The 16,467-nt window shown below is 32.5% G+C and overlaps 1 protein-coding gene across 3 annotated transcripts in view; it reads left to right on the top strand.

Annotated features, from left to right (window-relative positions):
* LOC142337411 (dedicator of cytokinesis protein 11-like) overlaps positions 1 to 16,467 on the top strand; it is a 320,003-nt gene that overhangs the window by 18,135 nt on the left and 285,401 nt on the right. For all 3 annotated transcript variants that reach the window (XM_075386591.1, XM_075386592.1, XM_075386590.1), the window contains 4 exons: positions 679 to 756; positions 1,037 to 1,171; positions 5,240 to 5,347; positions 5,553 to 5,667. In XM_075386591.1, the coding sequence (XP_075242706.1) occupies positions 679 to 756; positions 1,037 to 1,171; positions 5,240 to 5,347; positions 5,553 to 5,667 (436 nt within the window). The remainder of the gene's footprint in view (positions 1 to 678; positions 757 to 1,036; positions 1,172 to 5,239; positions 5,348 to 5,552; positions 5,668 to 16,467) is intronic.

Raw genomic sequence — 16,467 nt, 5'->3', positions numbered from 1 at the left:
GAAGCCCACTGTTGAGCTTCTTAGTCTCATCTAGCCCCCCCCCCCCACTGAAGCAGGCTGCAATTGATTAGAGCTCCCACTAGTCGTTCGAGAGCAATTCTTCCGACGTTTAGTCGGTTATGTTTAATTAGTCGCTGAATGTTTTTCAAGTTAAATCTGTATCTGTTTCCATCGTATTATACGGCACTCAAGTTTATTTCGCAACTATTCCGGCAATCTGGCGGCTTTGTTTCAACCAGCCAGGCGCCCAAAGTTTTCCACTCCTTTAACAGTGCCTCAATTCATCCCAAAATTAAATCGTAAACTAATCCAGTTAATACCATAAACTAATCCAGATCCACTCTTAACATGATATCTGGTAAATTTGAATTATCTGTTTCGTCGACAATTTACGAAATATTATTGGTTAATATACATTTAATCGCGGAAAAGAAGAACAGATGTGTATTTTATTGTTCACAGAACTGCGTAAAAATTTAGTTTTCGGTTTTAGCTAACCCCAAAATTACCTAAACACGTGTACTTTTTTGGCACTGCGTCAGTTTTTTGTTAATTCTTGACTTGGATTTCAAAATTGAAATCTGGGTGAATGGATTTTGGGCTGCGATGGGGGTTAAGTAAATTGGGGTGAAAAGAACCTAATTCAACATCTCTTCAAATGTTTTATTTTGTGTTAAGGTCAGTAATCTGGTGAAGCAAGGCTACCTGTGGAAGACGCCCTTCAATAGAAAAGGCGAAAAGAGCTTCTTCACGAAGGTAAACAACCATAATCACGATCACTAGAATGGAACACACTTGGGCTAAAGATTACTATGCCCTTTTAAGTTAACTTTTGTCAGTTAAGTTCTCGACTACTAACAAATTTCGTGTGGTGATTTCAGCTAGTATCTATTCCTATGTTTGACATTGACTATTTATGAATTGCAGTTTCATACGTGTCGCATAGGTGTCAAAATTTAATTTAATCATATTTTGACATTTCAGAACAGAATTATAAATGACGGTCTTTTAAAGTATCGTAAAATTGTTGTTTCAGAATTCGTTCAAAAAGCGTTTCTTCTCTCTGCAACAGCTGCCTGATGGAAGTTATGCTCTGAATTACTGGAAAGATGAGAAGAAAGACGTCATGAAGGGATGTCTCAATCTAGAAGGCTGCCTATCCTCTTCTAAAGTACCCAATTCTAGATTTCAGATCATATTCGATGATCCTCCCAAAGGGTTTTTATGACCCCCACTTACAAATTATATGTTATATAGCACCGTCCAGATGGTTAAAAGTAGCACTAGAATCGGGGCGCGTAAAAGTTTGGGCTGGGGGGGGGCAGAAATGCATAGATGCTAAAATTTTTTACAGCAAGTTTTTGTTTTGGTTGTTAGACTAGAAATGTCTTTTACTACTACGCTACATGGTCACAGTGGGTGGGTGGCCTGTGAGAATTGTTTAAAGCGGGACTTGAAGTTTGCGACTGAAATTCCTGGAAGAAAAAATATTGATATATACGGCATCATAGAGTTGTAAGAAAAGTTCCTTGGGTAACTTTTTGTGGGGATTAGGTCCGATATAGTCAAATATTGCGTCAAATACCGGAAAAGTTGATTACACCCTTGCAAAGAATTTAGAACCTTATAATAAGAGGCGCTAGTGAAAAAGGCAGATGTATCAAAATAAAGAAAACTTTTTGCTGGCCAATTAGAATTGAGAAATTGTTACTCTTTTCCGATTGGATATTATTCAACAAATTATCGATGTTTAAAAATAAGATGTGTTAACGTAAATTTATCCAGAAATCGCATTTAGCCTAAGGAGAAAAATGTGTAATTTCAGGGGAAAATGATCACACGTTGTGATAGATTCATATCAAGTCGCACGGGACGCTGAGGCATGGCCAGATGCGGCAAAATATATTATCTAGATTTGGACTATTTATGTCAAGGTTAAGATTGCGTATAAAGTTAGTGTTATAAATTTCCTAACCAATCAGATGTGTTGAAGTTCTGCTTCTGCTGAGGACACGAGCGAGAGGACACGAGCAGTTAAGACAAGTAGCCACGACCATTAGTCTAACACGTAGTAAAAATAGAGATGATTTAACATTCAATTTTCGTGGACAACGAGCAAAAAAATTCGTAACTTGTCACAAATTTTTTAGTACTTCACATTGTTGGTATTGTTCATTATTGCCTATCCCTCAACTTATTGGGTATATAACATATAGATCCCCTTACCGCAAAAATAACTTAGGAAATATATTCTTGAAAAACAACAGAAAGTTGTGATATAACAGTTGCTGAAAACAATGATATAAATCTGATGGGTGTGTATAGCATCAATTATTTAGACAAACAAAACATGTCTCAAATGTTTTTGGATCCATGTGACTTGGGTTTGAAAAAATTGAGTTTGAAAAAAATTGAGTTTCTAGCAAGTTTGAAAAAGCGGTTTCCCGTCTATCAAACTTTCCCACAGCGTAATCCGGAATAAAAAATCTTAAATACAAAATATTTGTTTCTACGAAAATCATACGCATCCAGTCACTACAATATAGATAAATTTTGCAACTCAATCTGCAATCAATTGGCCCATAGATTTCTTTGAATATAGTGATCTGAACGAAATCCGTAAAATGATTGAAAAACTAGTTGAGCAGGCTATCGAAATAATTTAACCCTAGGAAACAGTTGGTCAGTAACAACAAAACTTGCTTTTCACTTGCCTTTACCTTTGAAGCAAAAAAGTCACAAATTTAACGTCGAAATGATTAAGATAAGGAAAAATGGAAATTTCTGCTGTTTTAAATCATAACAGATTTTTTTGCATGGAACTTTGAGCGTCCCGGCAACAGCTCTTTTTTAACGCCAGAAAACAATTAGAGTGGAGTCTTCTAAATGAAGCCTGAATTAGAAGTAAAAAAAACAATTCTTTTTTCCCTCAGATTTTTTTGGTAGAAGTTATCACAGAAAAGGAGAAAGCGTTGCGTAGCATACAGCATCCTAACGTTAAAAGTCTGTTTACCTCGAGATGTATATCTTGACAAGAGTGCTGAATAATTTCGATTACAAAATAACCCTAAAAAACTCCGTCTAAATCGTCGGAATGACTAACACTTCTCTTCAAGAGCAGCTTAAGCGGACAGAAATTTTCTAGCAGGCTAGAAAAACTAAGATAACTCCTTTCTTCAAAAATATAAAAAACTAATTACCCCAATTTGTTTTCAGTGAAAGATTTTTCGACAATAGATGCGATTGTTTATTTAACTGAAGCTTTTAGGGAAAACGTCAACTTCAGGAAATTTGTGCGACCAGTTTTGCTTCTTTTATCAACAGCACTCGATTCAGTATAACATCAGCTACTACGTTAATGATACTCGTCAACCTTTACCTTAACTATACCTATAGGCTATGCAATTTAAATGCCATTTCCTGTTATATGCAGTTGACTTCGTCATACTAAGCATAAGCAAAGATATTGACTGTAGTTTTTTTGGATTGCAGATGGACTTCGGAGTTGTTACTTGCTCTCAAATGGAAGTGGTAGCAATTATATTAGTCATGTGGTCTTTTTATGCAATTTTTTGTATGACCCATTTTTCACTTGCCTTTACATTTAAAGCAAAACAGTCAGAAATTTAACGTCGAAATGATTAAGATAGTGAAAAATGGAAGTTTCTGCTGTTTTAAATCAATTAAAAGAAAACGTGAACAGATTTTTTTGCTTGGGATTTTGAGCGTCCCGGCAAAAACTTGTTTTAAACGCCAGAAAATAGTTCAGGGTGGAATCTTCTAAATGAAGCCTGAATTAGAAGTAGAAAAACAACTCTTTTTTCCCTCCGATTTTTTTGGTAGATGTTATCAAAGAAAAGGAGAACGCGTTGCGTAACATGCAGCATCCTAACGTTAAAAGTCTGTTTACCTCGGGATGTATATCTTGACAAGAGTGCTTAAAAATTTCTATTACAATAAAACCCTAAAAAATCCATCTCAATCGTCGGAATGATTAACACTTCTCTTCAAGGACAGCTTAACCGGACAGGACTTTTTTAGCAGCCTGAAAAGCTAACATTACTCTTTTCTTCAAAAATATGAAACTAAATACCTGTTGAAATCCAAGACTATCTCATCAACTCCAATCTAGCAAAAATTTTCAAAACTTCGCTTTGAAAATTGAATGAATGAGCTTGCCTAGACACACCGGATCTGAAACCCAATTTTTTTCAGGCAAGCATTTTTCAACTTTTTTCAACTTTATTAGTCCTGTGGTCTTTTTATGCAGTTTTTCGTCTGACCCATTTGACTTTTCATCCTCAAACAGGAAACTCTCGGCGGCATCAAGTGGCCGAGCAGCTCTCTTAGAGCTCTAAGCCTTTCTTCACAGCCGCCTGATGCCCCTACTGGCTAGCCAGCTGGCTACTACCGAAGACCACCGTGTAATAGATAACCCAGTCATTGAAGTTTTTGTGTTATTGGAAAAGAAATTGAGTTAATAGTTACACATTAATATTGTACTTTCAAAGTCGGCTCAAGCAATTAGATCAAAATTGAACCTAGGAAGCTTTAACTATTCTTCTAAGGATTGTATTACTTAAAGTTGTAGCTGTTTGATTTTTACCAATTGAGCAATAAACAGTTAAGTTGGGCAGTAAAAGCATGCTTTCATTTTATTGAACACGATTCATGAACTCACTGAAAGCTGGTAAACAATATCCTTCCAGTTAAATTTTAGTTAGGTTACAGACTGACAACGTATTTTTGTCTTGTAATGGAAAATGAAAAGACCTTTTTGGAATAATAGGGAACTAAAATCACCAACTTTAAGTTCTACTTAAAAGAGATTTGCCATCATTCATATTTTTTTAACCAAATAAGTTTCTGGAGTACAAATATCATAGTCTTAAAGTCAAATACCAAATGTTTTTCATGAATGACCTGGGATAACAGTTCTACAGCAAAAAGTGGGTTTGATTTCTAACGAATCGTTAGAGCGAAATTATAGTTTCAATGGTTATGGTTTGCCAATCATAATGTTAAATAATTGCTATGACAATTCTATAGTATTAGACAATTCAAATGTCTTTGTAATTAACATAATTTCAGGGAAGTTCTGTTTTTAGTGCTCTTACTTCTTGGGCGGGGGGGGGGGGGGCTTTGCTAGAAAGTGATTAATGAACAAGTGATTAAATGTGTTCAATGACAAAGAAGCGAGAGAGTCGGACAGAGTACCAGCTAAAGTTGTTGATTTCAGCTGCCATCGTCGAAGACTAGCTCGCTTGGATTCTCATCTGGTTACAGTAGTGCCGGGAGCAGCAGTAGTGGAAAACATGTGATAGAACTCCATTTTGTGAACAAACAGGTAAATTATCGAGCGTTTTGGTTCATGGATGTCACTTACTTTTGTTACCGTCATCAGCGAGTTCTCAAAACAATGAAGTATATATATATACCAAATTTTTGAAATGAAACCAATACGTGACTACAATCTAAATTTTTATTCAAACTCTTGTATCACACTAAAACGGTAAACAATTTACGTGTGAATTGATTGTTGTGTTGTACAGGTGTTGCAAGTGGCAGCTGACAGTGAGAGTGAACAGGAGGATTGGCTGAATGTGTTGCAGAGAGCGATTCTCGTGTCAAACTCTCTCGACACTCACAGTTGCTCTAACCAGTCAGGTCTGTTAGCTACCCGTGTTTGCTAGTAATTGTTCCGACCCCACTTGTGGGGGGAGGAACTATATACTCAAATAGGTTTTTTTTTGTTCAGACAATTTCGGCCGATCTATATATTCATCGTAGAGAAATGTGAGTGGTATCATTAAAAAGCTCGTTCAGCGTAGAATTCGAAATTAACAAGATTTTTTTGAATTTCGTTTTGTTTTCGAGCAGTTTTCGATTATTGAAGTTCTGTGAGAACACGGGATATTTCGCATGATTTTGTTCACTTTTAGTGCAATTTTTCAAATTAAGATTTTTCTATAAAAAATAGTTGTTCAAAATTACATTTCACGGCACAAAATGAATCAATTTTGTGTTCATAATCATAATAGACGAAAGGTGATAAAGAGACTTGTTCTGGTCTCATAGAGAAGTTTACTATAAAAGAAATTTCAATTCTATTTGAGATCTTTTTTTAGAAAACTTTTCATATTTTGTTTTTTTTATTCACCTAGAGACTAGTCACTTTTAATATCCAGGTTAAGTTAATGAGAAATCTCATTTACAGTCAAATGAAGCCCAATGAACACAAAATTCGTTTTCAAGGAAATGCTCATGTTTTTTGGCATCGAATCTGAGTTTTCGTAATTTTAAATAAAATTTTGATTTTCTTTTTGAGGTTTTACTAAATTTTATCGCATAGACTCATTGACTAGAAATGCAATAGGTTTTGTGATGAGCATTATGTGAACCAATCTAGTGATTTGATTGGAGAGCTAAAGGCTGTTAAGACTTTAAGATTAAATTTTTAACATTAACCAATCATAAATTTATTTTCTTGATTTGTAAGTCAGTCTCAGTTATGACAGGACCCCTTTTCTTCTACTGTACCCAAAAATTCAAAGTTCATTTGTTTAGAGGTTTTATGTTCTAACTATTCATTATATGACTTCAATGCCACAAGATTTAATAATTTTAAAAGTTTTTTGATGTTTTCGTAGTATTGATTCCTTTGAAATTTTGTCACATTATTCTAATATTGATAGAGCCCATTGGCCTAAAGAAGACGTTCAAGGGATCATAGATAAATTTTTGGTTTATCAGAGAGAATAGTTTCTGGTTTAAATAGGATTGGACACTTTCTTCTCGCATTTTTCTACTGTGTTTTTGGTTTTATGCCTGAATATATTGTTGTTTTCATAGTCATGAGACTTTTTGTGATGTCCTATTATTTACTATGCGTGATAAACGTGATAAACGTCCTTGTCCTCCCATCAAGGAATAACTGAGCGTATTTATTGACTTCCATTGGAAGCTATTGAGTTTAATGGCTGTTAAGACTTTAAATTTGTTTCTTTGAAAAATTTTTTGACCATTAATCAATCTTAACCTTTTAAGATCATATAAGTCATTTTTAGTAATGACAGGCCCCCTTCCTTTCTACTTCAACCAACATTTTTCTATTTAGCGGTTTTATCTTTTTACTATTGGTTTTTTGACTTCGATGCATAATTTTCATGATTTGTTTAATTTCTGGACAATTTTTTTCGTGATTTTGGTTCCTTTTGAAAATCTATCGTATTATCCGAATATTGATAGTTCCCACCCCACTGACTTAGAGAAGACGTTCAATAGATCCTAGATAGTTTTCAGAGAAAAACTTACGGGTTAAAGGGCTTCGACACTTCGTCACTTTTCTACTGATTTTTTTGATTTTGCCTGTATTTGTTGTTGTTCTCATAGCCAATGACTGGTTGTAAAGTCTTTTGATGACTTGTGAATCACAAATATCCTTGTCCCATCGAGGCATAGTTAAGTGTGTTTATTGGCTTCCGTTGAAAGCTATTGAACTTAATGGCGTTGATACTAAGGGTGTTCTAAAAATTTTTGTGGTTTTGATGTATTTGTTCATATTTGTTGTTTTTTTGGAATCATATTATTTTAAAAAGAAAAATCCCAATAATTATTGCATTAATGAAAATAGAAAAATTCATTTGTTCATATTTTTTTCGTTTTTTAAGTAACCTAGAGACTAGTCACTTTTCATTCCAAGGTTGGGTTAATGAGAAACCTCATTTACTGTCAAATGAAGCCCAATCAATGAAAAAAAATTGTTTTCGAGGAATTGCTCTTTTTTTGGCTTCGACTCGTAATTTTAACTTAGTTTTCGTAATTTTAATTAAAATTTTGGTTTTCTTTTTGAGGTTTTTCTACATTTTGGAGTCCTATGGCATAGACTCATTGAGTAAAAATGCAATAGATTTCGTAATGAGCATTATCTGAACACATCTAGTGCTTTGACGGGACAGCTAATGGATGTTAAGACTTTGAAAATATTTTTTTAAATTTTTTAACATTAACCAATCTTAAACTAATTTTGGTGATTTGTAAGTCAGTCTGTATTGACAGGACCCCATTTGTTCCTACTTTACCCAAAATTCAAATTTCATCGGATTAGCGGTGTTATTTTTTAACTATTGATTATATAACTTCAATGCCACAAGATTTAAAACTTTTTTAACAAAACTTTCGTATTATTGATTCCTTTTGAAATTTTATCACATTATCGTAAAATTGATAGCTTGCATTGGCTTAGAGAAGACGTTCAAGGGATCATAGATGAAGTTTTCAGAGGAAAGCTTCTGATTTAAATTGGCTTCGGCACTTCCTTTTTTCTTCTGAATTTTTGGTATTGCCTGTATTTATTGTTTTTTTTATAGTCAAAAGACTTGTTGTGATGTCCTATTAATTACTATGCATGACAAACATCCTTGTCCTCACATCAAGGAATAACTGAGCGTATTTATTGACTTCCTTTGAAAGCTATTGAGTTTAATGGTTGTTAAGACTTTAAATTTATTTTTTTTGAAAAATTTTTTGACCATTAATCAATCTTAACCTTTTAAGATCATATAAGTCTATTTTTGGAGTCTTATACTCATTGACTAGAAATGCAATAGGTTTTGTAATGAGCATTATGTGAACCAATCTAGTGATTTGAGAGGAGAGCTAATGGCTGTTAAGACTTTAAGATTAAATTTTTAACATTAACCAATCATAAATTTATTTTCTTGATTTGTAAGTCAGTCTCAGTTATGACAGGACCCCTTTTCTTCATACTGTACCCAAAAATTCAAAGTTCATTTGTTTAGCGGTTTTATGTTCTAACTATTCATTATATGACTTCAATGCCACAAGATTTAATAATTTTAAAAGTTTTTTTGGATGTTTTCGTAGTATTGATTCCTTTGAAATTTTGTCACTTTATTCTAATATTGATAGATCCCATTGGCTTAAAGAAGACGTTCAAGGGAGCATAGATAATTTTTTTGGTTTATCAGAGAGAAAATCTTCTGGTTTAAATAGGATTGGACACTTTCTTCTTGCATTTTTCTACTGAGTTTTTGGTTTTATGCCTGAATATATTGTTGTTTTCATAGTCATGAGACTTTTTGTGAAGTCTTATTATTTACTATGCGTGATAAACGTCCTTGTCCTCCCATCAAGGAATAACTGAGCGTATTCATTGAATTCCCTTGAAAGCCATTGAATTTAATGGCTGTTAGGACTTTAAAAATAGTTTTTCAAAATTTTTTCACCATTAACCAATCTCACCTTTTTTGTGAACTGTAAGTCAGTTTTAGTAAGGAAAGGTCCCCCTTCCTTTTTACTTCAACCAACATTTATCTATTTAGCGGTTTTATCTTTTTACTATTGGTTTTTTGACTTCGATGCATAATTTTCACAATTTCTTTAATTTCTGGACAATTTTTTTCGTGATTTTGGTTCCTTTTGAAAATCTATCGTATTATCCGAATATTGATAGTTCCCACCCCACTGACTTAGAGAAGACGTTCAATAGATCCTAGATAAAGTTTTCAGAGAAAAACTTACGGGTTAAAGGGCTTCGACACTTCGTCACACTTTTCTACTGATTTTTTTTTATTTTGCCTGTATTTGTTGTTGTTCTCATAGCCAATTACTGGTTGTAAAGTCTTTTGATGACTTGTGAATCACAAATATCCTTGTTGTCTCATCGAGGCATAATTGAGTGTATTTATTGGCTTCCGTTGAAAGCTATTGAATTTAATGGTGTTGATACTAAGGGTGTTCGAAAAAATTGTGTGGTTTTGATGTATTTGTTCATATTTGTTGTTTTTCTGGAATCATATTATTTTAAAAAGAAAAATCCCAATAATTAATGCAATAATGAAAATAGAAAAATTCATTTGTTCATTTTTTTCGTTTTTTAAGTCACCTAGAGACTAGTCACTTTTCATTTCCAGGTTACATTAATGAGAAACCTCATTTACTGTCGAATGAAGCCCAATCAATGAAAAAAATTGTTTTCGGGGAATTGCTCTTTTTTTGGCTTCGACTCGTCATTTTAAATAAGTTTTCGTAATTTCAATTGAAAATTTGATTTTTTTTGAGGTTTTTCTAAATTTTGGAGTCCTATGGCATAGACTCATTGAGTGAAAATGCAATAGATTTCGTAATGAGCATTATCTGAACACATCTAGTGCTTTGACGGGACAGCAAATGGATGTTAAGACTTCGAAAATATTTTTTAAAATTTTTTAACATTAACCAATCTTAAACTAATTTTCGTGATATGTAAGTCAGTCTGTATTGACAGGACCCCCTTTGTCCCTACTTTACCCAAAATTCAAATTTCATCGGATTAGCGGTGTTATGTTTTAACTATTGAATATATAACTTCAATGCCACAAGATTTAAAACTTTTTTAACAAAACTTTCGTATTATTGATTCCTTTTGAAATTTTATCACATTATCGTAAAATTGATAGCTTGCATTGGCTTAGAGAAGACGTTCAAGGGATCATAGATGAAGTTTTCAGAGGAAAGCTTCTGATTTAAATTGGCTTCGGCACTTCCTTTTTTCTTCTGAATTTTTGGTATTGCCTGTATTTATTGTTTTTTTTATAGTAAAAGACTTGTTGTGATGTCCTATTAATTACTATGCATGACAAACATCCTTGTCCTCACATCAAGGAATAACTGAGCGTATTTATTGACTTCCATTGAAAGCTATTGAGTTTAATGTCTGTTAAGACTTTAAATTTATTTTTTTGAAAAATTTTTTGACCATTAATCAATCTTAACCTTTTAAGATCATATAAGTCATTTTTAGTAATGACAGGCCCCCTTCTTTTCTACCTCAATCGACATTTTTCTGTTTAGCGGTTTTATCTTTTTACTATTGGTTTTTGACTTCGATGCATAATTTTCATGATTTGTTTGATTTCTGAACAATTTTTTTCGTGATTTTGGTTCCTTTTGAAAATCTTTCGTATTATCCAAATATTAATAGTTCCCAATGGCTTAGAGAAGACGTTCAATAGATCCTAGACAAAGGTTTCAGAGAAAATTTACGGGTTAAAGAGCTTCGACACTTCGTCACACTTTTCTACTGATTTTTTTTTATTTTGCCTGTAATTGTTGTTGTTCTCATAGCCAATGACTGGTTGTAAAGTCCTTTGATGACTAGTGAATCACAAATATCCTTGTTGTCCCATCGAGGCATAATTAAGTGTATTTATTGGCTTCCGTTGAAAGCTATTGAATTTAATGGCGTTGATACTAAGGGTGTTCTAAAAAATTGTGTGGTTTTGATGTATTTGTTCATATTTGTTGTTTTTTTTTAATCATATTATTTTAAAAAGAAAAATCCCAATAATTAATGCAATAATGAAAATAGAAAAATTCATTTGTTCATATCTTTTTCGTTTTTTAAGTTACCTAAAGACTAGTCACCTTTCATTTCATGGTTAGGTTAATGAGAAACCTCATTTACTGTCAAATGAAAACCAATCAATAAAGAAAAATTGTTTTCGAGGAATTGCTCTTTTTTCGGCTTTGACTCGTAATTTTAAATGAGTTTTCGTAATTTTAATCAAAATTTTGATTTTCTTTTTGAGGTTTTTCTAAATTTTGGAGTCCTATGGCATAGACTCATTGAGTAAAAATGCAATATATTTCGTAATGAGCATTATCTGAACACATCTAGTGCTTTGACGTGACAGCGAATGGATGTTAAGACTTTGAAAATAATTTTTTAAATTTTTTAACATTAACCAATCATAAACTAATTTTCGTGATTTGTAAGTCAGTCTGTATTGACAGGACCCCCTTTGTTCCTACTTTACCCAAAATTCAAATTTCATCGGATTAGCGGTGTTATGTTTTAACTATTGAATATATAACTTCAATGCCACAAGATGTAAAACTTGTTTAACAAAAATTTTTGCATATTTTGGTGTTATTGATTCCTTTTGAAATTTTATCACATTATCCTAATATTGATAGCTCCCATTGGCTTAGAGAAGACGTTCAAGGGATCATAGATGAAATTTTCAGAGGAAAGCTTCTGAGTCATTTTTAGTAATGACAGGTCCCCCTTCCTTTCTACTTCAACCAACATTTATCTATTTAGCGGTTTTATCTTTTTATCATTGGTTTTCTGACTTCGATGCATAATTTTCATACTTTGTTTAATTTCTGGACAATTTTTTTCGTGATTTTGGTTCCTTTTGAAAATCTATCGTATTATCCGAATATTGATAGTTCCCACCCCACTGACTTAGAGAAGACGTTCAATAGATCCTAGATAAAGTTTTCAGAGAAAAACTTACGGGTTAAAGGGCTTCGACACTTCGTCACACTTTTCTACTGATTTTTTTAAATTTTGCCTGTATTTTTTGTTGTTCTCATAGCCAATTACTGGTTGTAAAGTCTTTTGATGACTTGTGAATCACAAATATCCTTGTTGTCCCATCGAGGCATAATTGAGTGTATTTATTGGCTTCCGTTGAAAGCTATTGAATTTAATGGTGTTGATACTAAGGGTGTTCGAAAAAATTGTGTGGTTTTGATGTATTTGTTCATATTTGTTGTTTTTCTGGAATCATATTATTTTAAAAAGAAAAATCCCAATAATTAATGCAATAATGAAAATAGAAAAATTCATTCGTTCATTTTTTTTCGTTTTTTAAGTCACCTAGAGACTAGTCACTTTTCATTTCAAGGTTACATTAATGAGAAACCTCATTTACTGTCGAATGAAGCCCAATCAATCAAAAAGATTGTTTTCGGGGAATTGCTTTTTTGGCTTCGACTCGTAATTTTAAGTTTTCGTAATTTCAATTGAAAATTTGATTTTTTTTTGAGGTTTTACTAAACTTTGGAATCCTATGTCATAGACTCATTGAGTAAGAATGCAATAGATTCCGTAATGAGCATTATCTGATCACATATAGTGCTTTGACGGGACAGCTAATGGCTGTTAAGACTTTGAAAATAGTTTTTAAAATTTTTTTTAACATTAACCAATCATAAACTAATTTTCGTGATTTCTAAGTCAGTCTCAGTATTGACAGGATCCCCTTTCTTCCTACTGTACCCAAAATTCAAATTTCATTGGATTAGCGGTGTTATGTTCTAACTGGTGATTATATAACTTCAACGCCACAAGATTTAAAACTTTTTAAAAAAAATTTTTGTATGTTTTCGTATTATTGATTCCTTTTGAAAGTTTATCACATTATCCTAATATTGATAGCTGCCATTGGCTTATAGACGTTCAAGGTGTCATAGATGAAGTTTTCAGATGAAAGCTTCTGATTTAATTAGGCTTCGACATTTTCTTCCTTTTTTCTGAATTTTTGGTTTTTTGCCTTTATTTATTGTTGTTTTCATAGTCATTAGACTTGTTGTGATGTCTTATTAATTACTATGCATGACAAACATCCTTTTCCTCACATCAAGGATAAACTGAGCGTATTTATTGACTTCCATTGAAAGCTATTGAATTTATTGGCTATTAAGAGTTTTAAAAAATTTTTTTTGAAAAGTTTTTTGACCATTAATCAATCTCAACCTTTTAAGATCATATAAGTCATTTTTAGTAATGACAGGACTCTCTTCCTTTCTACTTCAAACAAAAGTTAACCATTTAGCGGTTTTATCTTTGAAATATAGGTTTTTTGACTTCGATGCACGAGTTTTCAGATATTTTTTTCAAGTTTCTGGACACTTTTTTTTCGTGATTTTGGTTCCTTTTGTTTTTTTTATCTCATTATCCTAATATTGGTAGTTGCCATTGGCTCAGAGAAGACGTTCAAGGGATCATAGGTGAGGTTCTGAGAGAAAAGTTTCTAATTTAAATAGGCTTTGACACTTTCTGCTCGCACTTTCGATTAAATTCTGGTTTTTTTTTACTGTATTTACTGTTTTTTCCATGGTCATAAGACCTGTTGTGATGTCTTATTAATTACTATGCATGAAAAACATCCTCGTCCTCCAATCAAGGAATAACTGAGCGTATTTATTGACTTCTTTGAAAGCTAGTGATTTTAATGGTTGTTACGAATTTACAAATAATTTTTCGAAATTTTTTCACCATTAACAAATCTCACCATTTTTCGAGAACTGTCAGTCAATTTTAGTAATGACAGGTCCCCCTTCCTTTCTACTGCAACCAACATTTATCTATCATAATTTCTTAAATTTCTGGTCAATTTTTATCGTGATTTTGGTTCCTTTTGAAATTCTATCGCATTATACTAATATTGATAGTTGCCATTGGCTTAGAGAAGACGTTCAAGGGATCATAGGTGAGGTTCTGAAAGAAAAGTTTCTAATTTAAATAGGCTTCGACACTTTCTGCTCGCACTTTTCGATTAAATTCTGATTTTTTGACTGTATTTACTGTTTTTTCCATGGTCACAAAACCTCTTGTGATGTCTTATTAATTACTATGCATGAAAAACATCCTCGTCATCCCATCAAGGAATAACTGAGCGTACTTATGGACTTCCTTTGAAATCTAGTGATTTTAATGGTTGTTACGACTTAACAAATAATTTTTAGAAATTTTTTCTCCATTAACCAATCTCACCCTTTTTCGTGAACTGTAAGTCAGTTTTAGTAATGACAGGTCCCCCTTCCTTTCTACTTCAACCAACATTTATCTATTTAGTGGTTTTATCTTTTAATTATTTGTTTTTTTACTTCGATGCATAGTTTTCATAATTTCTTAAATTTCTGGACAATTTTTTTCGTGATTTTGGTTCTTTTTGAAATTCTATCGCATTATTCGAATATTGATAGTTCCCATTGGCTTAGAGAAGACGTTCAATAGATCCTAGATAAAGTTCTCAGGGAAAAACTTACGGGTTAAAGGGCTTCGATACTTTCTCGAACTTTTCTACTGAACTTTAGGATATTGCCTGTATGTGTTGTTGTCCTCAAAGTCAATGACTTGTTGTAATGTCTTATTGATGACTTTTGAATGACATATTGTCTTTGTTGTCTCATCGAAGCGTTATTGAGCGTATCTATTGGATTCTGTTGAAAGCTCTTGAATTTAATGGCGTTGATACTACGGGTGATCGAAAAATTTCAATGCTGTTGAAAAATTCATTTTTTCATTATTTTTTGTTTTTTTTTTAAGTCACCTAGAGACTTGTCACTTTTAATATTGAGGTAAGGTTAATGAGAAATCTCATCTACAGTCAAATGAAACCCAATGAACAAAAAATTCTTTTCCATGGAATTTCTTCTGTTTTTTGGCTTCGTCTCTGAGTTTTTGTAGTTTAAAATGAAATTTTGATTTTTTTTGAGATTTTGTTAAATTTTTGGAGTCCTATGGCATAGAATCTTTGACTAGAAATGCAATAGATGTCGTAATGAGCATTATGTGAACCAATCTAGTGGTTTGAGTGGACAGCTAATGGCTGTTAAAACTTTAAAATTAAATTTTTAATTAATATTAACCAATCATGAACTTTTGAAATCTTATCACATTATCCTCATATTGATAGCTCCAATTGGCTAAGAGGATACATTGAACGGATCATAGATGAGTTTTTCAGGAAAAAGTTTCTCGTTTAAGCAGGCTTCGACACTTTCTTCTCGCACTTATCTAATGAATTTTTGGTTTTTGGCCTGTATTTATTGTTTTTTATGGTCATAACACCTGTTGTGATGTCTTATTTACTATTCATGACAAACGTCTTTGTCCTCCTATCCAGGAATAACTGAGCCTATTTATTGACTTCCTTTTGAAAGCTAGTAAGTTTAATGGCTGTTGGGATTTTGAAATAATTTTGACTATTAACCAGTCTTAACCTTTTTTGTGTGCACTGTAAGTCAGATTTAGTAATGACAGGACCCCCTTCTTTTCTACTTCAAACAAAATTGATCTTTTCATTGGTTTTATCTTTTAACTATTGTTTTTTTTTACTTCGATGCACGAGTTCTCATAATTGTTTTTTAATTTCTGGACCCTTTTTTTGTGATTATGGATCATTTTAAACTTATCGCATTATCCTTGTATTGATATTTACCATTGGCTTAGAGAAGTCGTTCAATGGATGATAGATAAAGTTTTCAGAGAAAAACTTACAGGTTAAATGGCTTCGACACTTTCTTGCCTTTTTCCAATGAATTTTTGGATTTTGCTTGTGTTTGTTGTGCTCATAGTCTATGGCTTGTTGTAATGTCTTTTTGATGACTTGTAAATGACAAATATCCTTGTTGTCCCATCGAGGAATGTTTTAGCGTATTTATTGGTTTCCGTTGAAAGTTATCGAATTTAATGGTGTTTGATACTACGGGTGTTCTAAAAAAATTTCGTGGTTTTAATGTATTTGTTCATATTTGTTGATTTTTTGAAGTCATATTATTTTAAAAAGAAGAATTCCAATTCTGTTAAAAAATTAGTTAAATTGGAAAATTCATTTGGGAATATGTTTGTTTTTTAAGTCACCTAGAGACTAGTCACTTTTCATACCG

This window comes from Convolutriloba macropyga, chromosome 4 (genome assembly GCF_964194025.1).
Source record: "Convolutriloba macropyga chromosome 4, txConMacr16.3, whole genome shotgun sequence".
Taxonomy (NCBI): domain Eukaryota; kingdom Metazoa; phylum Xenacoelomorpha; order Acoela; family Convolutidae; genus Convolutriloba; species Convolutriloba macropyga.
Note: the sequence above shows the minus strand (reverse complement) of the source record. Positions and strands in the feature narration are given on the sequence as shown.